Source organism: Aegilops tauschii, chromosome 2 (genome assembly GCF_002575655.3).
Source record: "Aegilops tauschii subsp. strangulata cultivar AL8/78 chromosome 2, Aet v6.0, whole genome shotgun sequence".
NCBI lineage: Eukaryota > Viridiplantae > Streptophyta > Magnoliopsida > Poales > Poaceae > Aegilops > Aegilops tauschii.
In genome coordinates this window covers 333,448,623-333,465,659 of record NC_053036.3, presented here as the reverse complement: position 1 = coordinate 333,465,659, position 17,037 = coordinate 333,448,623, and the positions used below count along the sequence as shown (strand labels likewise).

Sequence of the window (17,037 nt, the reverse complement as noted above, 5' to 3'; positions counted from 1 at the left end):
TCAGCTGGAACTGGTCAAACAAATCACTTGTCTTCTTCGAGCAACTGTTTCTATCCCTTCACTCCTTTACTTGCTATTTTGTATCGTGATGCCTTTGCCTGCTCATCTCTGTGTGAAGACATTCCCTTTGATCTCATCTTTGTCTTCATATTAGTTGTTACTATTATTCCTTGCTACCTAGTTTGCTTATTGTCTTCACTTCTCACTTCATTTGTGTTGCACTGATAGCATGTCTAGTGTAGCTTATCTTCCGCCATAATTTGTTTAGTTACTGTTTTGCTTCCGCGTCTTCGAAGACATTGACTGTCTCGAAAACTTCCATAAAAATCACCTATTCACCCCCCTCTAGTCGATAACTAGCACTTTCAACAACATATATGACGATAGTGGGAGCTTGGTCTCCAATCCATGGCAACGCGGAGAAACATCACTGTCATGTGCCTTCTTGGGTAATGTGCCTCGCCGGCGCATGTCGTCGGGCCCGTCCTACTCCACCACGCCCCCTATCATCAATGAGGAGCCTACCTCCGACAACGACGTTGTTGATTGGAAAGAGATGGCCAAGTCGTCGGACTAGGAGGCCCCTCTATCCGGCTACCTCATACGTACTAGGGAGGAGGAGCTGGAGAAGCTTATGGCCTGGCCTCGTGCGTCCCTTTTCTAGATGCACCGGTCCAACTGTTGTTGTTGACGCTGCAGAGCCTCATCATCCAGACCGGCAGCCAGTGGCGCCCAAGGCATCCCCATTGCATCATCAGCCCTCGCCGTCGCGTCACCAGCCTGACACCCGCTCCTGGCCACCGCCAATCAAGAGCAGTAACCGTGCACCTGCTTCGAATACTATCTCGCCAGCGAGAGGTCGTGTGGCGTGCCCTCCTCCTCGTCCGGGTGATCTAAAGCCCTCACCAAAATAGAGCGATGCTCGGTGTCTTTCGCCAGGATGTAGGTGGCACCGGATTGGGTCCTCGCCGGTGAGGAGCTCATGGTGGCATGGGCTGTCGACTGGTCCAAGACCAGCAATCAGACACTGGTCCCCGCCGGCGCCGGATCAACAGGGAGTTTCTCTAGATCAGTATCGTCAAGTTGGTGCGTGAGCTCCATGAGGAGGAGGATAAGGCACAACATAAGGCGGAGGAGGACTCATGGTGATCTCCCACGAGCGTGCCAGCGCGGCTGGCCCGACTTCCCCAAGCGTCGCGATGAGGATTGCATTCCTAGTGGCCTCGGAGGCCATGCTTATGAGGTTGCCATCCAGCATTAGTTTAGTTTAATTTTGAGTAGTTTATATGGAACTAGTTAAATTTGAATGTAATATATCGAACTAGTCTAAATTTTGTCAAAATTGTGACTTTGAAATGTTTGAACTGGAAAAGGTTCAAAGGATAGTGTTTGATGGTGTCCTCCCGGCCAGATGTCCACAGACATATGAGTGTTTGTTTAACATCAACGTTTGGAGATGCCCAATAAGACACATTTTGTATCTGAGGCTTGAGAATCCATAGAAGAAATTGTGATATCCACATGAGTGATTTGCGCTAAGTCCAATCAAAAGCATGCATTTTATGATGGATGATGATAACATCATGTAACTTGTGTCGTGGACAAGTAATTCACACAATATATGCATATTTAAGCAACATCTTCAACGGTCAGAGGTGCAAGTACTATAGCGGAACGCCCAATTTAATTTCAGACATTCAGTGTTGTATTACATATGCCCATCTAAAATCTCTGATTCAAAACAGAAATTTTATCGGCCCAACTTTTCTCCCCTACAATCTGTACAAAACAGTTAGTGGTGGTTTTCGGAGGATATTTGTCTCCTTGGATGAGTGTGTTTTAGTCGAATATATCTTGCCAGTGTGCATGCCTAGTTTTTTATGGAAATGTTTCAGCAAGAGTTAGTGTTTCTAAAGAAGTTGGTGAACAAGAAGAACATCCTTGCATCAAATGTTGTCCTGTCAATACAGGGGGCGGTGCATTAATGTTGCCAACACATACATACAGACTAAACTATGCACAACAACCATGGGCGTCACCAGAGCAACAAGGTTACGACGTTGTGTTAATTGCACCACCGGTCATGTCCTCTCCATCATCGTCTAATGGAACACTCGGATGTACAACGGTTCTGCGGGATGGGTGGTTCATTGCAGCCAGCGCTCTCAGCTAGAGTGCTTCACTGAACAAGCCACTACCTGAGCCCACTGCCTTAGCCTTGTCTTGATAAGCTGTGGGTTCTCGCCTGCTGCATGAGTCAGAGGACCAAACAACCGACCACATAATAACATAAGCTGATGGTTCTTTCGGAATCTATAATAGGAAGAAATTAACAAAGGAAACGTACGACGTTACTGACCTGGACTGCTAATTTTCAACGAGTCAAGGAGGGAGGGCTGAGCGGTAGGACTGCCGGCCGGGCTCGGCGTGCCGGAGTGCATGGATGATGAGGAGGTCACCACAGAAAGGGAAGGCAACGAGCGACTGCACGCCCGCATCTTCGGCTCGGACAGCTGCCGGTTGACAGCGAAATACAGGTCGAGGGCGGGGAGCGTGTCGCAGAGGTTCTGGCCTCCGTTCTCCTCGTTGAACCCGAAGCCAAGCTCCATGGATCCCTTGAGCTCATCCAGGTCCTCGTCGGTCACACCGTTCGAAGTGGCGTGCGTGTTAGCGCATCCCACACGGTCGGCGTCGTACAGGCCCATGCTACTCCTTTGCCGTTGTATCTGTCGCCGCCGCTTCTCCCACTTGACCTCTCGGGTGGTCTCCTTCATGGACAGCTGCTTGGACAACATCCTCTTCTTGTTGCTGTTGTCGGCAGCAGCCGGGTGTGTCCGCGCGACCGCTGGCTCTTGCTCCCTACCGATGAAGAGTGACAATGGTGGGGGACGTGGAACGCCGCGCTTGTGTTCTCTGCAGCTGTTGGCCATTGTTTGTGCAATGATTTTTCTGTAACGGTGTAATGTGTGTTGGCTATCGAATGCGCCGCGGCTAACGTTGCCTTCCCTCCTCCGAATGGATGGCGGATTGCCGAGTTGGCTCCCAGCAGCTGCCGAATCACGACAGCTGCGGCAGGAGGAAGGAGAGCGGGAATGTTGGGAAGACGAGAAAGGGAGGTGATGGTCCTCTCATATGAAGGAGGCGAGAGGAGGAACAACAACCCAAAAATAGAAGTATAACCCCGTTTCATTGATCGAGATGCCTCTTTTACAAACTCTAAATGCTAACCATGCCGGATGGTTGTTACTAACCATAGGCCACCCGTGCCACTCGGCTTGACTACTTACAGGTCGTAGACAAATTTGGCATAGGCCAAGAGGATGCTAGCTATTTTAAGGTTTAATCTCACCCAAGTAATATATGAAGTGTGTGTATGGGTAAGAAAAAACAGATTTTTTTTTTGTTTCAAGAAGGAGGATTACCTCGGCCTCTGCATCAACATGATGCACACAATCATCTTTATTAATTATTCATCAGAGCCTGACAAATAAATACAAGGATCAACCCAGAGCCACTTTCTAAGCAAAACAAAGTTGCTACACCTACAAGTATACATATGTGTCATGTCCATATAACAGACACAATCTAATCCAGTGGCCTTAAGACCATCCGGTCTAGGCATCCCATAACGTACACCGCCTAATGGTGTCCGGGACTAGGGGTACTCATCACGTCATCTTCCGATTAGGTGGATCGGGTCGAGGACCCCATGTCGGTTCACTAATGGGCCACTTTTGGCAGACCATGACATATACAAGGAAAACTCCACAAGACTTGGCGTCCAAGCCAATAACTCTCCTAAACCCTAGGCCTCTGGTGTATTATATAAACCGAGGCCAGACTAGTTGATAGATCATCTGATATTAATTAGAACCATCTTTGGGAATTAAAAAAAAACACGGATGGTGCCCCACATCGGTTGAATTGTAATGACGAGTAATAAAGCCAACTACAACTCCACGTGATGACCGCTGAAGTCAAAAGCATCAGGAAGGCTCTTTTCCTTCTCTTTATTTTTCACTAGCAAAAAAGCCCGTGCGTTGTAATGGGAGAAAAAAAATACCACACACCCCAAATTAGTAGGTAATATTTTTTTGTCATGACTTTAAATATTACACACCTAATTAAAAATATAAACATTTTTAAAAAATCATTTGAGGTTTTTTTTATATTTTATAGCAAATACGCCGTGCGTTGCAACGGGATAAAAAAGTATCCTCACAAAAGGTACAGGCGTTTGGCAAGTGCACGTTGTAATCGGCTACCCTGTAAACGGTTCCAGGCTAGTTGTCAATCGATACCACAAACAACCCCCTATAAAGCGATGCGTTACCGCACATCCTCCTTCGACGATCCTCTACTCCTGGACCAGCGCTGCCGCCTCCCTGATCCTCTTCCTGTGCAGCACCAGAGCCTCCCTGATTACTTTCGACTGACAATACACACATACGTATTGACTGGAGATCCTACGTGCCAAGCTTAGGTAGAGCTAGCTGGATGGATTCCTGGGCTAGCTAGGACATGCACGCTCGTAACATCACGATGCCCGCTTGATCGATCTTGAGGATACACGCATACGGCATACGTATTGATTGGGGATCCTACGTGCCAAGCTAGCTAGCTGCTGGATGGATTTCTAGGCTAGCACATGCATGTTCGTAACACCACGACGCCGGCTTGATCGATCTTGAGGCTAGCTATGTACTGATCAGCAACGCAAACCTTTTTCTATAATGGGCTTTTGGTTGGGCTGGACTTTTTCTCAAATCTTGAAGTAGGCAGGGTGCAGCGGCCGCTACAGTATCGAATAATCCCACCTCGTAGGAACCAGGCAGGAGACCATGTACGGATGACGCATCACGGACGAAAACCAAAGAAAAAAACGTAATGTAGGACCAACTAAGCGGGACGAAACCAAAAATATCACCTCCCTTTAATAGTAGGTATAGAGGTATAGATCTAGTACTTGCGCTATCCTCTAGTACTTTTTACTGGAAAGGTGCATAGGCTAACAGTACTACTAACACCATTGGGTGGTAGTGTTGCAGAACTGCACATGAGGTCTAGTCAATGGTCTAAGAGCAACTTTAATAGGGCGACTCATTTCATCCGCTCGCGTCTGTTTGGGTCGTCCCGGACACAAAAGTCAGCCCAACGCGCTTACCCAAACGGACGCGCGTCCGCTTTTCATCCGCGGGCGACCCATTCCCGACCCATTTTTGAGCCGGATTTGCGTCGGCACGGACACGAGAGTGACACGTGCGCGCTCGCCTTCTCCTTCCCCCGGGCCTACTGGTCGGTGGCACATTGGCCTCTCCCCATCCAACAACAAACCCTCGCCCGCCTCCTTCATCGCCGCCGCCGCCTAATTTTTCCGGTGACTCTGCCAGCTGCCGGCGCTGCAACATCCGCTCAGCAACGCCGCCCGCCATCGTCGTCTTGCTACCGGGGAACCGACCGCTTCCCACCCCCGCTCCCCCCCGACACAGCCGCGGCCGTGACCAAGAAGCTGCCTCGCCACCCCGGCCAGATCCTCACTGGCACGCTCGTCGGACACCGGCAGGGCAGCTAGCTGGTTCGTGCGCGCCGCGACTCCCTTTGCCGGCCTTCTCCTTCGTCGACGCCCGCAAGCTGTTCGACAGTTTGCCAAGGTACAAAATAGACTCCGCCGACGAGTTCTTTTTTCATAATTTCATTTGCGACTCCGACGATTCGTCGTCCGATGACGAGGAGGAGATATTGGCTGTCGTTTTGGTCCATCACCACCTCAATAGCCAGCGGCCGTTGTTCCGTGGCTCCATTCCGGACCACCTTCCGACGTTGAATCGCAATCAAGAGAGCGGACATCTCCTTCTTTGGAAGGACTACTTTGATACAACAAATCCGTTGTTCAAACATCAGAAATTCCGCCGCCGTTTCCGTATGAGTAGGCATCTTTTCCACCGTACTAGAGAGGGGGTCGTCGGCTATGATGACTATTTCAAGTGCAAAGAGGATGCCGTTGGAAAGTTTGGTTTCTCCTCTTATCAGAAATGCACTGCCGCCATCCAAATGCTTGCATACAAAGTGCCCGGTGATCTCATTGACGAGTACGTCCGTATGAGCGAGTCTACATGCCTAAAGTCCCTGTATAAGTTCTGCAAGGCTGTTATTGCTGTGTTTGGCCCTGAGTACTTGAGAGAGCCGACTCCTGAAGATACAACCCGTTTGTTGGCGATGAATGCCAGCACGGGCTTCACAGGGATGTTTGGCAGCATAGACTGCATGCATTGGGAGTGGAAGAACTGCCCTTCTTCTTGGCAAGGGCAGTATAAGGGCCATGTCAAGGCTTGCACTGTCATACTAGAGGCCGTGGCATCTCAAGATCTCTGGATCTGCCACTCTTTCTTTGGCATGGCCGAACCACACAATGATATCAACATGCTTCAGCGCTCGCCGGTGTTTGCTAGGCTTGCCGAAGGCAACAGCCCACCGGTGAACTTTAGTATCAACGGTCAGAACTACGACACATGATACTACCTGGGTGATGGTATCTATCCTCAGTGGACCGCTATTGTGAACACAATCCCTAACCCCGTCGGAGAGAAGAGGAAAAGATTTGCCCAAGAGCAAGAGAGTGCTTGGAAGGACATCGAGCGTGCCTTTGGTGTTTTGCAATCTCGATGGGGCATTGTTCGGTATCCTGCTAATACCTGGAGTACGCAGAAACTATGAGAGGTAATGACTGCTTGTGTGATCATGCACAATATGATTATAGAAGATGAGCGCCCGGAACATCTGTACGATCAAGGGTTTCAGTTTCAGGGTGAGAATGTTGTGCCTGAGCATGGAGGAGCGGCAACGTTTGAACAGTTCACCCAATTTCATCATGACATGCGTGATTAGGAAACTCACGTGCAACTGCAAAATGATTTGGTTGAGCATATGTGGGCTCATGTTGGCAACCAATAGATGTATCTTCTTTATTTGGCTTGCAAAACTATGCGAGACATTTTAACTTTTATTCGGCTTGTAAAACTATGCTATTTTATTCAGTTGAAACCATGTTATTTGACTATATGTTTGAATGGAAAAGTTGTGTGTGAAACAATGTAAAAGTGAGCTATTTATTAAAATAGGGTGGCCAGCTGGCCACGCGGACATGAAATGGGACGGCGCTTGGGCGCACTGCTGACCCAAATCTAAAATAGGGCGGACGCCGGACGGACGGCCGACCCAAACGGACAAAAAACGGATAAAAGCACCGTCTGTTTGGGTCAGCCCGTTGGAGTTGCTCTAATCAATTAGTAATTCAATTGCTAGTAGTGCTATTTCACATATTGGTGAATCCTCCTGAAAAGATCAAGGCCAAAGTGATCTGATTACTGCTCCAGATCGAACTTTTTTATCTGCTTCAGTCTGCTGTGGTCATCGCGGTCAGGTTTTATCTTTCTTGGCTATTTGTTTAGCACATAAAATTATTACACACAGATTATTTTCTATTATTTTGTACTACATTATTTCTGCAGAGATATTGTACCAACGCGCGTGCATGGCATCGATCTGGCCGGCTTCTCCCTGACCCTCTCCTGGTCATGGACATAAAAAATCTATCATCGTTGTGTCATGCCGTCACATCGGTCAGCCGACCGGCGTCAACATCTGTACACCGCCGCTCCGTCACACTGCCAAATCGACCTTCGTGCAAGGCCACATCTGTCTAATAATTTACTTTGTGTAATTGAATTATACAAAGATTATTTTTACCATTATTATTATCGTTATTATTTCTGGTTTGCACTATTTATATATGAGCAGGAAATCTACTTCGCATGCGCCACCTCGGTGAGCCGATGTTGTCGTCCGCCCTGCGTCGACCAAAATGTGCCATCACCTCGCCAAGCCAACCATGCGCTGGCATCGCCACGCCGTCATTTCTTCAAACCGACGTCCACATCGTCGACCTGTTTTCGACACATCGGCTGATCGGGGGCTCTGGTGTTGCCCCGCCAACCAGCTCTGTCACCTCGGCTAGACCGGGGGCTTCACATCGCTTAATCGACCTACTCCGAGAGCTCCGGCGTCACTTTGTGGACCTGCTCCATCACCTCGGTTAGACTGGGGGCTTCGCCTCGCCACATCGTCGTGCTGTGTCGCCACCTCATCGAGCCGCGATGTTCACTCGGTCACCTCGGGACCGGCTTGGGGGCTAGGACCTCAGCCATGCCGAGGACTACGCGCCATCTTGGATCTGCCAGAGATCAATGGGTGTCTTTGTCCGCCATAATCCTAGACCGCGTCATCAACACCGAGCACATTAACCAGCTAAGTCGCTTTCATGCTCAACATTCTCAAATTTTAATTTATGTTCGGTTCGACTAAGCATTATATTTGTGTTAAAAAGGACAGTTGTTTGTCAAAAAGATGCCTGTTAAAAACAACCTTCTTTGCCTATGTTAATTGGGGGCTCTTAAATTTATATGAGTCGTTTAATAATTTTTTTTTTCTTCTAAGTCGTTGCCAAGTCTTTTTCCAACACTCCTTTTTCGACTCGAGCGTGTGGTCAATAGCCGGATAGCCTGGTTTTCTTTAAAGTTACTCGAGTTTGGTTTGCTAAACTGGCCTCTGAGAAACACTCCGCCTTCGGGAAGGGAGGTTGAAGCCGAAGGCTAACCCGCTTGAAGTATTGAGATTGGATGTGTCATGTTAAAACACGACAGAAGCACAAACTAATTTTAAGACCAATTTTTGGATTGGCACCAAAAAAATTGATTTAGTTCGGACGCCAAGTTTGTACATAAGTTTTTTGGCTTTTCGATTTTATGGCACTTTAAAGCTATTTGTATGTTTTTCTTTCAGGAGGCGAGACATCCTCATGACCGAGGTGCCCTACATAATAAGTCAGCTCGAGAGATCTTTCCCGATCCGCAGCTCGACATCTTTCCTGCCGACCTACACCTCAGCATTGGTGAAACGCACATGACATCTGCACTAGTTCCCAAGGAGATTCGATCCTCAGTTTGGTCGGTCGCACCCAAACTAAGACTCGGGGGATAATGTGTCTCCAGCATAACTCTCGCACTACAATGTCGGAGGCCTTTAAAGCGTCAGTAGTATCAACGGGGGCTGCGACTAGAGTCAAACCCACCAAAAGCCAAGGTACTCCTAGGAGTCCTCGACAAAACGTTCCCAGATATTGCTTTATATGCATCAGTTTCGAATTGTGTCTTCGGTCAATAGTTGGGTTACCCGGGTCCTGTGATTGCCTCCTGCATTCCGCTTTGTTCGATTAGGTGTGCAAAGGGACAACCACTACGGTTGTACTTTAACTGGTCAAGTACCTCAGTGGAGAAAGCCAAAAACTGACTGTCACAATGAGCGCAAACTGGTCAGCGATCCGATGACTATGTCAAACTATAGATCGATAGAGGTTACCCCATGGGCCTTTCATAAAATTTGCCGAAATGTTAGTGGCTTGACCTCGGCTGACGCCGAATACTAACAGGGCTAGCAATTGGCCTCCCAACTTTAAGCTCCTATGACTAAGTGAAAGTTATAAAGCCTAGATATCTGATTGCCTCATTTACGATAACACAACCGCCTCCGGGCATTGAGACGCCGGCTAAGGGTTGTCTTGTTACTGCGGAAACACCCTGCGTAGCATCTACACAGGGGTAGAAGCCGATGATGGGCCACTCTCAAATGATAAACGGTCACAAAGGAGTCAAAGTAGCATAGAACATAAAGGCGTTTGTATTCAATATACGAGTGCTGCCTTCCGTAATCATTGTTATAAAGCCATAAATATGCATCAATTTGACTTAAGATTTTGGCCAAGCTGGGTTGCCTAGCTCCCGTTCTTACCCCTTACGTTCCCAATTGTTCGGCTAGGGGGTAAAGGGAGCACCTTTGTGATAGGTACTTCCGGGTCATCCGGGCTAGTACCTCAGAATGGGTGAAGCCGAAAGCTAGCCATCTTAAGAATATAATTGGTCGGCAACGACAGAAGAGAAATTTTTGGTTCATTAAAGACCACAAAGTTCAGAAATTTTTCCCAAACTAAATCCTCAATATTTTCCTCCCACGTTGATAGGAGTTGAGGTTTCACGATCATGGTCAACATGATGGCCTGGGAAAAGGAACTTATAAATGAACTATTTTTTTCCAGAAGTTGTTTCTTACGTTAAAAAGTAATATAACATATCTCTCTGCATACCTTTGTTTATAAAACCGTATGGCCGGATTGCCTTGTTTTCCGTAAATCTTTGCCCTTATAAAGGCTATATAAAGTGGGAAAACACTCCTTGGCTACTGACCGAGAAGGTTGAAGCCAATGGTCGGTCAACAAAGTTTCATATAATGAGGATCCGAGCGTTAATGATGTAAAGTACTTGGATAAATAGAGTCATTACACATAAATTATGATTAAAATAAATTTACTCCGGATATCAATCCTTAACTCAGCCACACTTTCCCAAATTAAGAATCGGGGGCTACTAGGCTTCGCGCTTGTCACTTAAAAGCCATTAACGGGTTACATCGATCCCCTGATCTGGTGTTGCCACCCGACCAGTGGCTTGGGGGCTACTGCATTGACGATTCAGTGTAGATAATTTACGAAGTGCAAAAAGTTTTCGAGGAGATTGCAATCCTCAGGGTGGTCGGCCGCATCCAACCTGAGTCTCGAGGACTATGCACATCGCGTTTCCATTTTTACGTATGCTGCCGAGCTAGGAGTTGATCCTCAGGCCGATTTCGCAAATTGACCTGAGTCTCAGGGGCTACTGGATCAGTGGTTTCATGTTTTCCTTCAGGTCCATCTTAGATTTTAGGCCGACACACACACACCTTGAGGGCTACTGGCTATATATCTCGGCAGATAATAAACTGCACCAATTGAATTTTTTTCGCAAAAATTAGCCCACGGCCGAGGTGGTACAACACCTCGGAAGCTGTCCGACATAAAGCTCGGATGCAAGTGGCTGGCTCTATAGAAGGCATTTCCGGCATTAAGCTCGGCTAAACTCCTTCAAAGTTTTTCAAGAATGAGGTAATTTATCACACCTCGGATGCAGATCGGCGTTGGATCTCGGCTGCAAAAAGACACCTCAGATGCAGATCGGTGTTGGAGCTCGGCTGCAAAAAGACACCTCCGATGCAGTCTGGCATTGGAGCTCGGACGCAAGAGGACACCGCCACCCTGGAAAAACTTTGAACCCGAGGTGTGGCGTAATAATAACAAGGCATTGATAAAGGCAAAGAACCTAAAGGGGCTCCTCGGATGCCCGACATGTTAACTCTTCGGATACACCTCGACGATCCTCGAGATCGGAGATGAGAATATTTGTTGAACCACTTTTCAAGACCAACGACCGAAGACGAAGAACAATTCGGAAGAACCGAGGAGCGTCCAAACTTGAAGACCGGTTCATGGGGCTACTGATGGTGTCCGGGACAAGGGGATACTCATCACGCCGTCTCTCGACCAGGTGGATCGGGCCGAGGACACCGATGGCGGTTCACTAATGGGCCACTTCGGGCAGACCATGACATATACAAGGAAGAATCCAAAAGACTTGGCGTCCAAGCCAAGGACTCTCCTAAGCCCTAGGCCTCCGGTGTATTATATAAACTGAGGCCAGGCTAGTCAATAGATCATCTGATATTCATTAGAACCATCTCGTGGTAGGTACATGTACTCTGTACTACACCCCATGCGAATACAATCAAAAGCATGATGTAGGGTATTATCTCTTCGAGAGAGCCTGAACCTAGGTAAAATCCCGTGTCCGTGTTACCATCGTTCCAAGACGCATAGCTTAGGACCCCTACTACGAGATATGCTGGATTTAGAACTGACACCGCCTGCGCATGCTCCAGGATCCACTGTCGCCGTCTTCCGTCATCCCGTCTCCAGGAGAAATCACTGCATAGATCTTGTCAGTCCCATCTGTCGTCGACAGTCAAGCCACAAAAAGTTATAAGTTAACACCGGAACCATGTACACACTACGGATCAGGGTGCAAGCCTGCTGTAACTTGTACTCCATGTATAACACAACCTTCTCTCAATGCGACTAGTACATGTGCACAAACTGCTTAGTTGTACCACTCGTGCCCCACACATCGCACCATAACTAGAAAAAATTGAGAGAAGACCAACAAATAAAATAATATAAAAAAAATGAAAAAGCCATTGTAGACATAAGCGCCATACATCACGATCCCGCTCTGTGGTTCCTTTGCTCCACCATCACCGTTTGTCCACCCAGGAGCCCTGGTGAGTGACTTTCTTTTTAGAAATACATGTGTAACTGTATTCAAACATCAGAATCATTACAAGTATGCTTCAGATCAAAGATTCAAGATATTACAAAGTAACTCCTAAACTAAGAGTTATAGTGTAATCTCTCAAATGCGTCTTCTGTGTGGTCATATAAATTTTGGAAGGTGAAATTCTTCCAAGGCTTCAACAACGACATTACAATTAGAACGAAGTAGCGACACTACCACTTGTACACCTACCCAAACTTGATCACCAATAAATGTTCCAGGGAGCCCCTTGACTCGCCCATCCAACAAAATGGGGTCATGAGTGATGAAGGGACTTGGGCCGTGGATGAACCCCTAGAACTGCATGTAGTTGAGCCACAATATCTTTACTTAGTGTAGAGGAAATACTCCAACTCCAAAAAGAAGAAATCAATAAACGCACCGCACACTAACATGAACTCAACAAATCCCAATGTCCAGGCATGGGAGGACACAAGCATAAACTTTGGAAGAGCGGTTGCACCAAACCTGCGTAGGAAATGTAGCTTTGGCTCCTTGGTATCACCCACTAAAGCATCACCAGAGTAGGTGAAGAACCCGATGAACTTTATTTTGGACGACACCACATCCACCACTACTACGTTTCTCCTGAAGAAAAATAAAAATGATTGAAACATATGTATGAGCACCTAACCCTCCACCCCCCAATCTCAAAGCACTAAACAAGCAGCTAGAGGCAGGGGGGGGGGGAGGTACAATTTCAACACTTATTGCACTTCTAATGCAAATCTTAACTCCTTGGTATCTCATGTATAATTCCATACGAGAGGTTTCCCTGTGAGTGACTCCTGCGAGAGGTAAACCCAAGTTAGGTACCCCCACAGAAGAAGACTGACAAGAAACATTAAAATTAGATGAATATATAAAAGCCCAAGATCCATGATTGGTGTGTTCTAACTGTGTGATATATTCAGCCCATCTAAAGATTCGATCACTTAGGGCATGGTTGAATGAAAGGGAAGGAAAACATATGATTTGAAGGAACAGACATAAGAAATGAAAATGAGTAGAGGTATACACGAGGAACATATATAATAAATATTTTGTAATACACAATGTATATTTTTATATCCATGGAACATTTTCATATACATGTTTAATATTTTATTATACACCTTGATCATTTTTCAAATACGTGAAACATTTTTCATATAAAACAATTGTTTTTGTGTATACTTTGAAAATTTAATAAATATGTGATTAACAACTTTTTTAAAATATATGTTTTTGATTCATATTTTCTTTGTCATACACATTATATATTTTGGTAAACATGTAAAACATTTTTATACCACTTGAACATTTTCCAAATACATGGTTAACATTTTCTCATATCTACTTGCACCAGGAACATTTTTTATAGATATGTCAATATTTTTTAAATACATGATTATGATGTCTACTTTTTTCATATATGTTGTTCATTTTTCGTATACACCCGAAGCATTAGAAAGATACATGATTGCAATTTTTAAATATATGGATTGTATATGAATTATTTTTTTAATATGCATTAAACATTTTTTAGACATGTACTAACATTTTTCAAATGCATGATTTACATTTTATAAATGTGTGATGAACATTTTAAAAAATAAATGCTAAAAGGGAAACTAAAATAAAAATGTACGCGAAGAATATAGTAACACAAATAAAAAACAGAAAAGCGAAATAGAAGAAAACGGATCACACCATTTATGGGTCAGCCCACTTGCCACTTTGATGTAGGCGATCGCTGGCTTCATCCATCTCGCACTAAGCAAGGTATAATTGGGCGCATCCTATTTGGTGATTTAGGCTTCCGTTACGGTGCATTTTGCAAACGGGCGCCTGAAGCACTCCAAGCTGGGCCGGCCCATTCTATTTTCTTTCTTGTATTAGAAACTTCACAAGGTGCGGGCACGGGGGATCGAACACATAACCGCTTCGTTGCGAGCGCTCCACTCTAACCACCAATCTCTCACCATACTGGTGTAAAGATTCCTTGGTTTTTTTTTATTTCGTTCTTCAGTTTGGTTTGTTCTTTTTATTTTTATCTCATCCATTTTTTTTCCTTAATGCGCGGGTTTTTAAAAATTCGTGAACCTTTTTATTCTAAATTGATGCACTTTTTAAAATTAGATGAACTTTTTTTCAAATCCAAAGAACTTTTTTTTGAAATTCGATGAACTTTTTTCAAATTAGTTGAACTTCTTTTCAAATTCGATGATTTTTTTAAATTGATTATCTGTTTTTAAATTTGATGAAGTTCTTTCAATTTCATGAACTCTTCTTCAAAATCGATGAACTTTATAAAAAATTGTGAGCCTTTTTTAGATCACCGTGAACTTTTATGAATTTGTGAACCTTTTTCAAATTAACGAACCAGTTTTCAATTTCTGAACTTTTTTGCATTCACAATTTTTTTTTCAGTTTTTTATAGAATGAGTCAATGGTTTACTGGTCAACTAGTCAACCGTGGCTGAGAAAACAAGGCGACGGGAGGGACGAGCGGCAAGGCAGCCTTGAAACTGGGCCGGCCCAATTTGTAGGGCGCGTGGGTGCTGGTTCTCCTAGTCGGCGCTAGGGTTTGGACATGAGTCGATCCTTTGCTACGGTGGCCACTCTTTCCCTTATATCGATGCCTTGGGGCTCTTCCCCGAAAATATGAGCGCGAAAGGGCTACCATAGGGCGGCAATTCGAACGGGGACATGCGTCGGTGCTTCTCCTGACAAAAGGTGGTCTTTTCCTGCCAAAGTGCTTATCCGTGACGTGCCAGGGGCTCCACGATGACCTTCGTCCTGTCGTGCCACCGTCTTGGTCTTCTATCACCAAAGAGGAAGCCTTTGGGACTTGCTTTTTGAGCAAGTAGGCACAAGTGCTCCCTTAGCACCGAAGGGAAACTGTCCGGGCCGCACAGGCTGACACCTGCCTGGACGACATCACCCATGTGATGGGCGACACCCGGCCCGCGTGGCTCCTCGGGAGGCCTCGAGGGAGGGCGCCTCGCGACGGAGGCCTGACGAGTCCGCTCGCCTTGATTGTAGTTTTGATGAAGTCTTTCATAGGAGAAGCCCCTCGCGGGGCAGGGCCCTCGCGAGGCTACTGGCGTCACGACGCTTGCTGATGGGCTACCCCATGAGTTGGGACAAGGGGCCCTGCCTGGGCCGTAGGCAGCTGCCCATGGTACCCTAGTTCCCACTGGACCGAAAGTCTCTAGATGGGATCTCCGAAGAACGGGAACTTGCGGCGGCGGAAAAAGTATTTTGGGTGGCTCTCTAATGTACTGGAATATTTGGGAATTTATAGAAGTGGAATTAGGTCAAGAGGTGCCACGAGGGGCCCACAAGCCTGGGGGCACGCCTGGCAGGCTTCTCGCTCCCTCGTGACTCTTCAGGTCTTCTCCCGAAGCTTCTAGGGTCCCTTCTGGTCCAGAAAAAATCGTCGAAACATATTGTAGTGTCTGGACTCCGTTTAGTACTAATTTTCTAAAAAGCCAAAAACAAGCAAAAAACAACAAGTGGCACTGGGCGCTAGGTTAGTCCCAAAAATGATATATAATTGCATAATAAACATCCAAGATTGATACTATAATAGCATGAAACAATCAAAAATTATAGATATGTTGGAGATGTATCAAGCATCCCCAAGCTTAATTCCTACTCGTCCTCGAGTAGGTAAATGATAAAAACAGAATTTTTGATGTCGAATGCTACCTAACATGTTCATCATGTAATCTCTCTTTTGTGGCATGAATATTAAGATCCAAATGATTCAAAGCAATAGTCTATAGTTTGACATAAAAACACCAATAATAAGGCATACCAACAAACATGTCTTTCAAAATATGATTGCTAAAGAAACACTATCCCTATAAAATCATATAGCCTTGTCATGATCCATCTTCTTAACACAAAGTATAAGTCATGCACTACCCCGGTGTTAGCCAAGCAATTGGTTCATACTTTTTAACGCACTTCAACATTTTGAACTCTCACTCAATACTATGGGTGGAATAGAGTATGGTGGTAGAGATAATATGGAGAAGACAAAAAAAGCAGAAAGTCTCACATCGACGAGGCTAATCAACGGGCTATGGAGATGTCCACAATTGATGCCAATGTAAGGAGTAGGGATTGCCATGCAACGGATGCACTAAGAGCTATAACTGTATGAAAGCTCAGAAAGAAAATTAAGTGGGTGTGCATCCAAGTTGCTTGCTCATGAAGACCTGGTACATTTGAGGAAGCCCATCATTGGAATATACAAGCCAAGTTCTATAATGAAAAACTCCCACTAGTTATATGAAAATGAAAGCATAGGAGACTCTCTATATGACAAACATGGTGCTACTTTGAAGCACAAGTGTGGAAAAGGATAGTAACATTGCCCCTTCTCTCTTTTCTCTCATTTTTTCTTCTTTTTTTGGTTGGACTCTTTTTGGCCTCTTTTTTATGGGCTCTTTTTGGACTTTTTTTATTTCCTCACTTGAGACAATGCTCTAATAATGAATAATGATGATCATCACACTTCTATTTACCTAAAACTCAAAATTACAACTTGATACTAGAACACAATATGACTCTATATGAATGCCTATGGCGGTGTGCCTGGATGTGCAATGATCTAGCGTAACATGTATAAAAAAATGATGAACGATGGCTGAGCCACAAATACTATGTCAGCTATATGATCATGCAAAGCAATATGACAATGATGATCTATGTCATAATAACGGAACGGTGG

General features: G+C 45.5%; 1 protein-coding gene across 1 annotated transcript; it reads right to left on the bottom strand.

Annotated features, from left to right (window-relative positions):
* Positions 1 to 1,941: 1,941 nt before the first annotated feature.
* Positions 1,942 to 3,133, bottom strand: LOC109752394 (uncharacterized). The gene is made up of 2 exons (XM_020311285.4): positions 2,360 to 3,133; positions 1,942 to 2,248 (listed from the first exon to the last, which is right to left on the bottom strand). Exons 1-2 carry the CDS (start codon positions 2,928 to 2,930, stop codon positions 2,166 to 2,168), a joined length of 654 nt encoding a protein of 217 aa, XP_020166874.1. The 5' UTR covers positions 2,931 to 3,133; the 3' UTR covers positions 1,942 to 2,165.
* Between the last annotated feature and the right edge of the window lie 13,904 nt (positions 3,134 to 17,037).

Excerpts from the sequence above, each read along its gene's own strand:
- LOC109752394 (XM_020311285.4), bottom strand. The coding sequence starts at position 2,930 with ATGGCCAACAGCTGCAGAGAACACAAGCGCGGCGTTCCACGTCCCCCA. Across the intron at positions 2,249-2,359 it reads GTTGAAAATTAGCAGTCCAG|CAGGCGAGAACCCACAGCTT; the intron begins GTCAGTAACGTC and ends TGACTCATGCAG.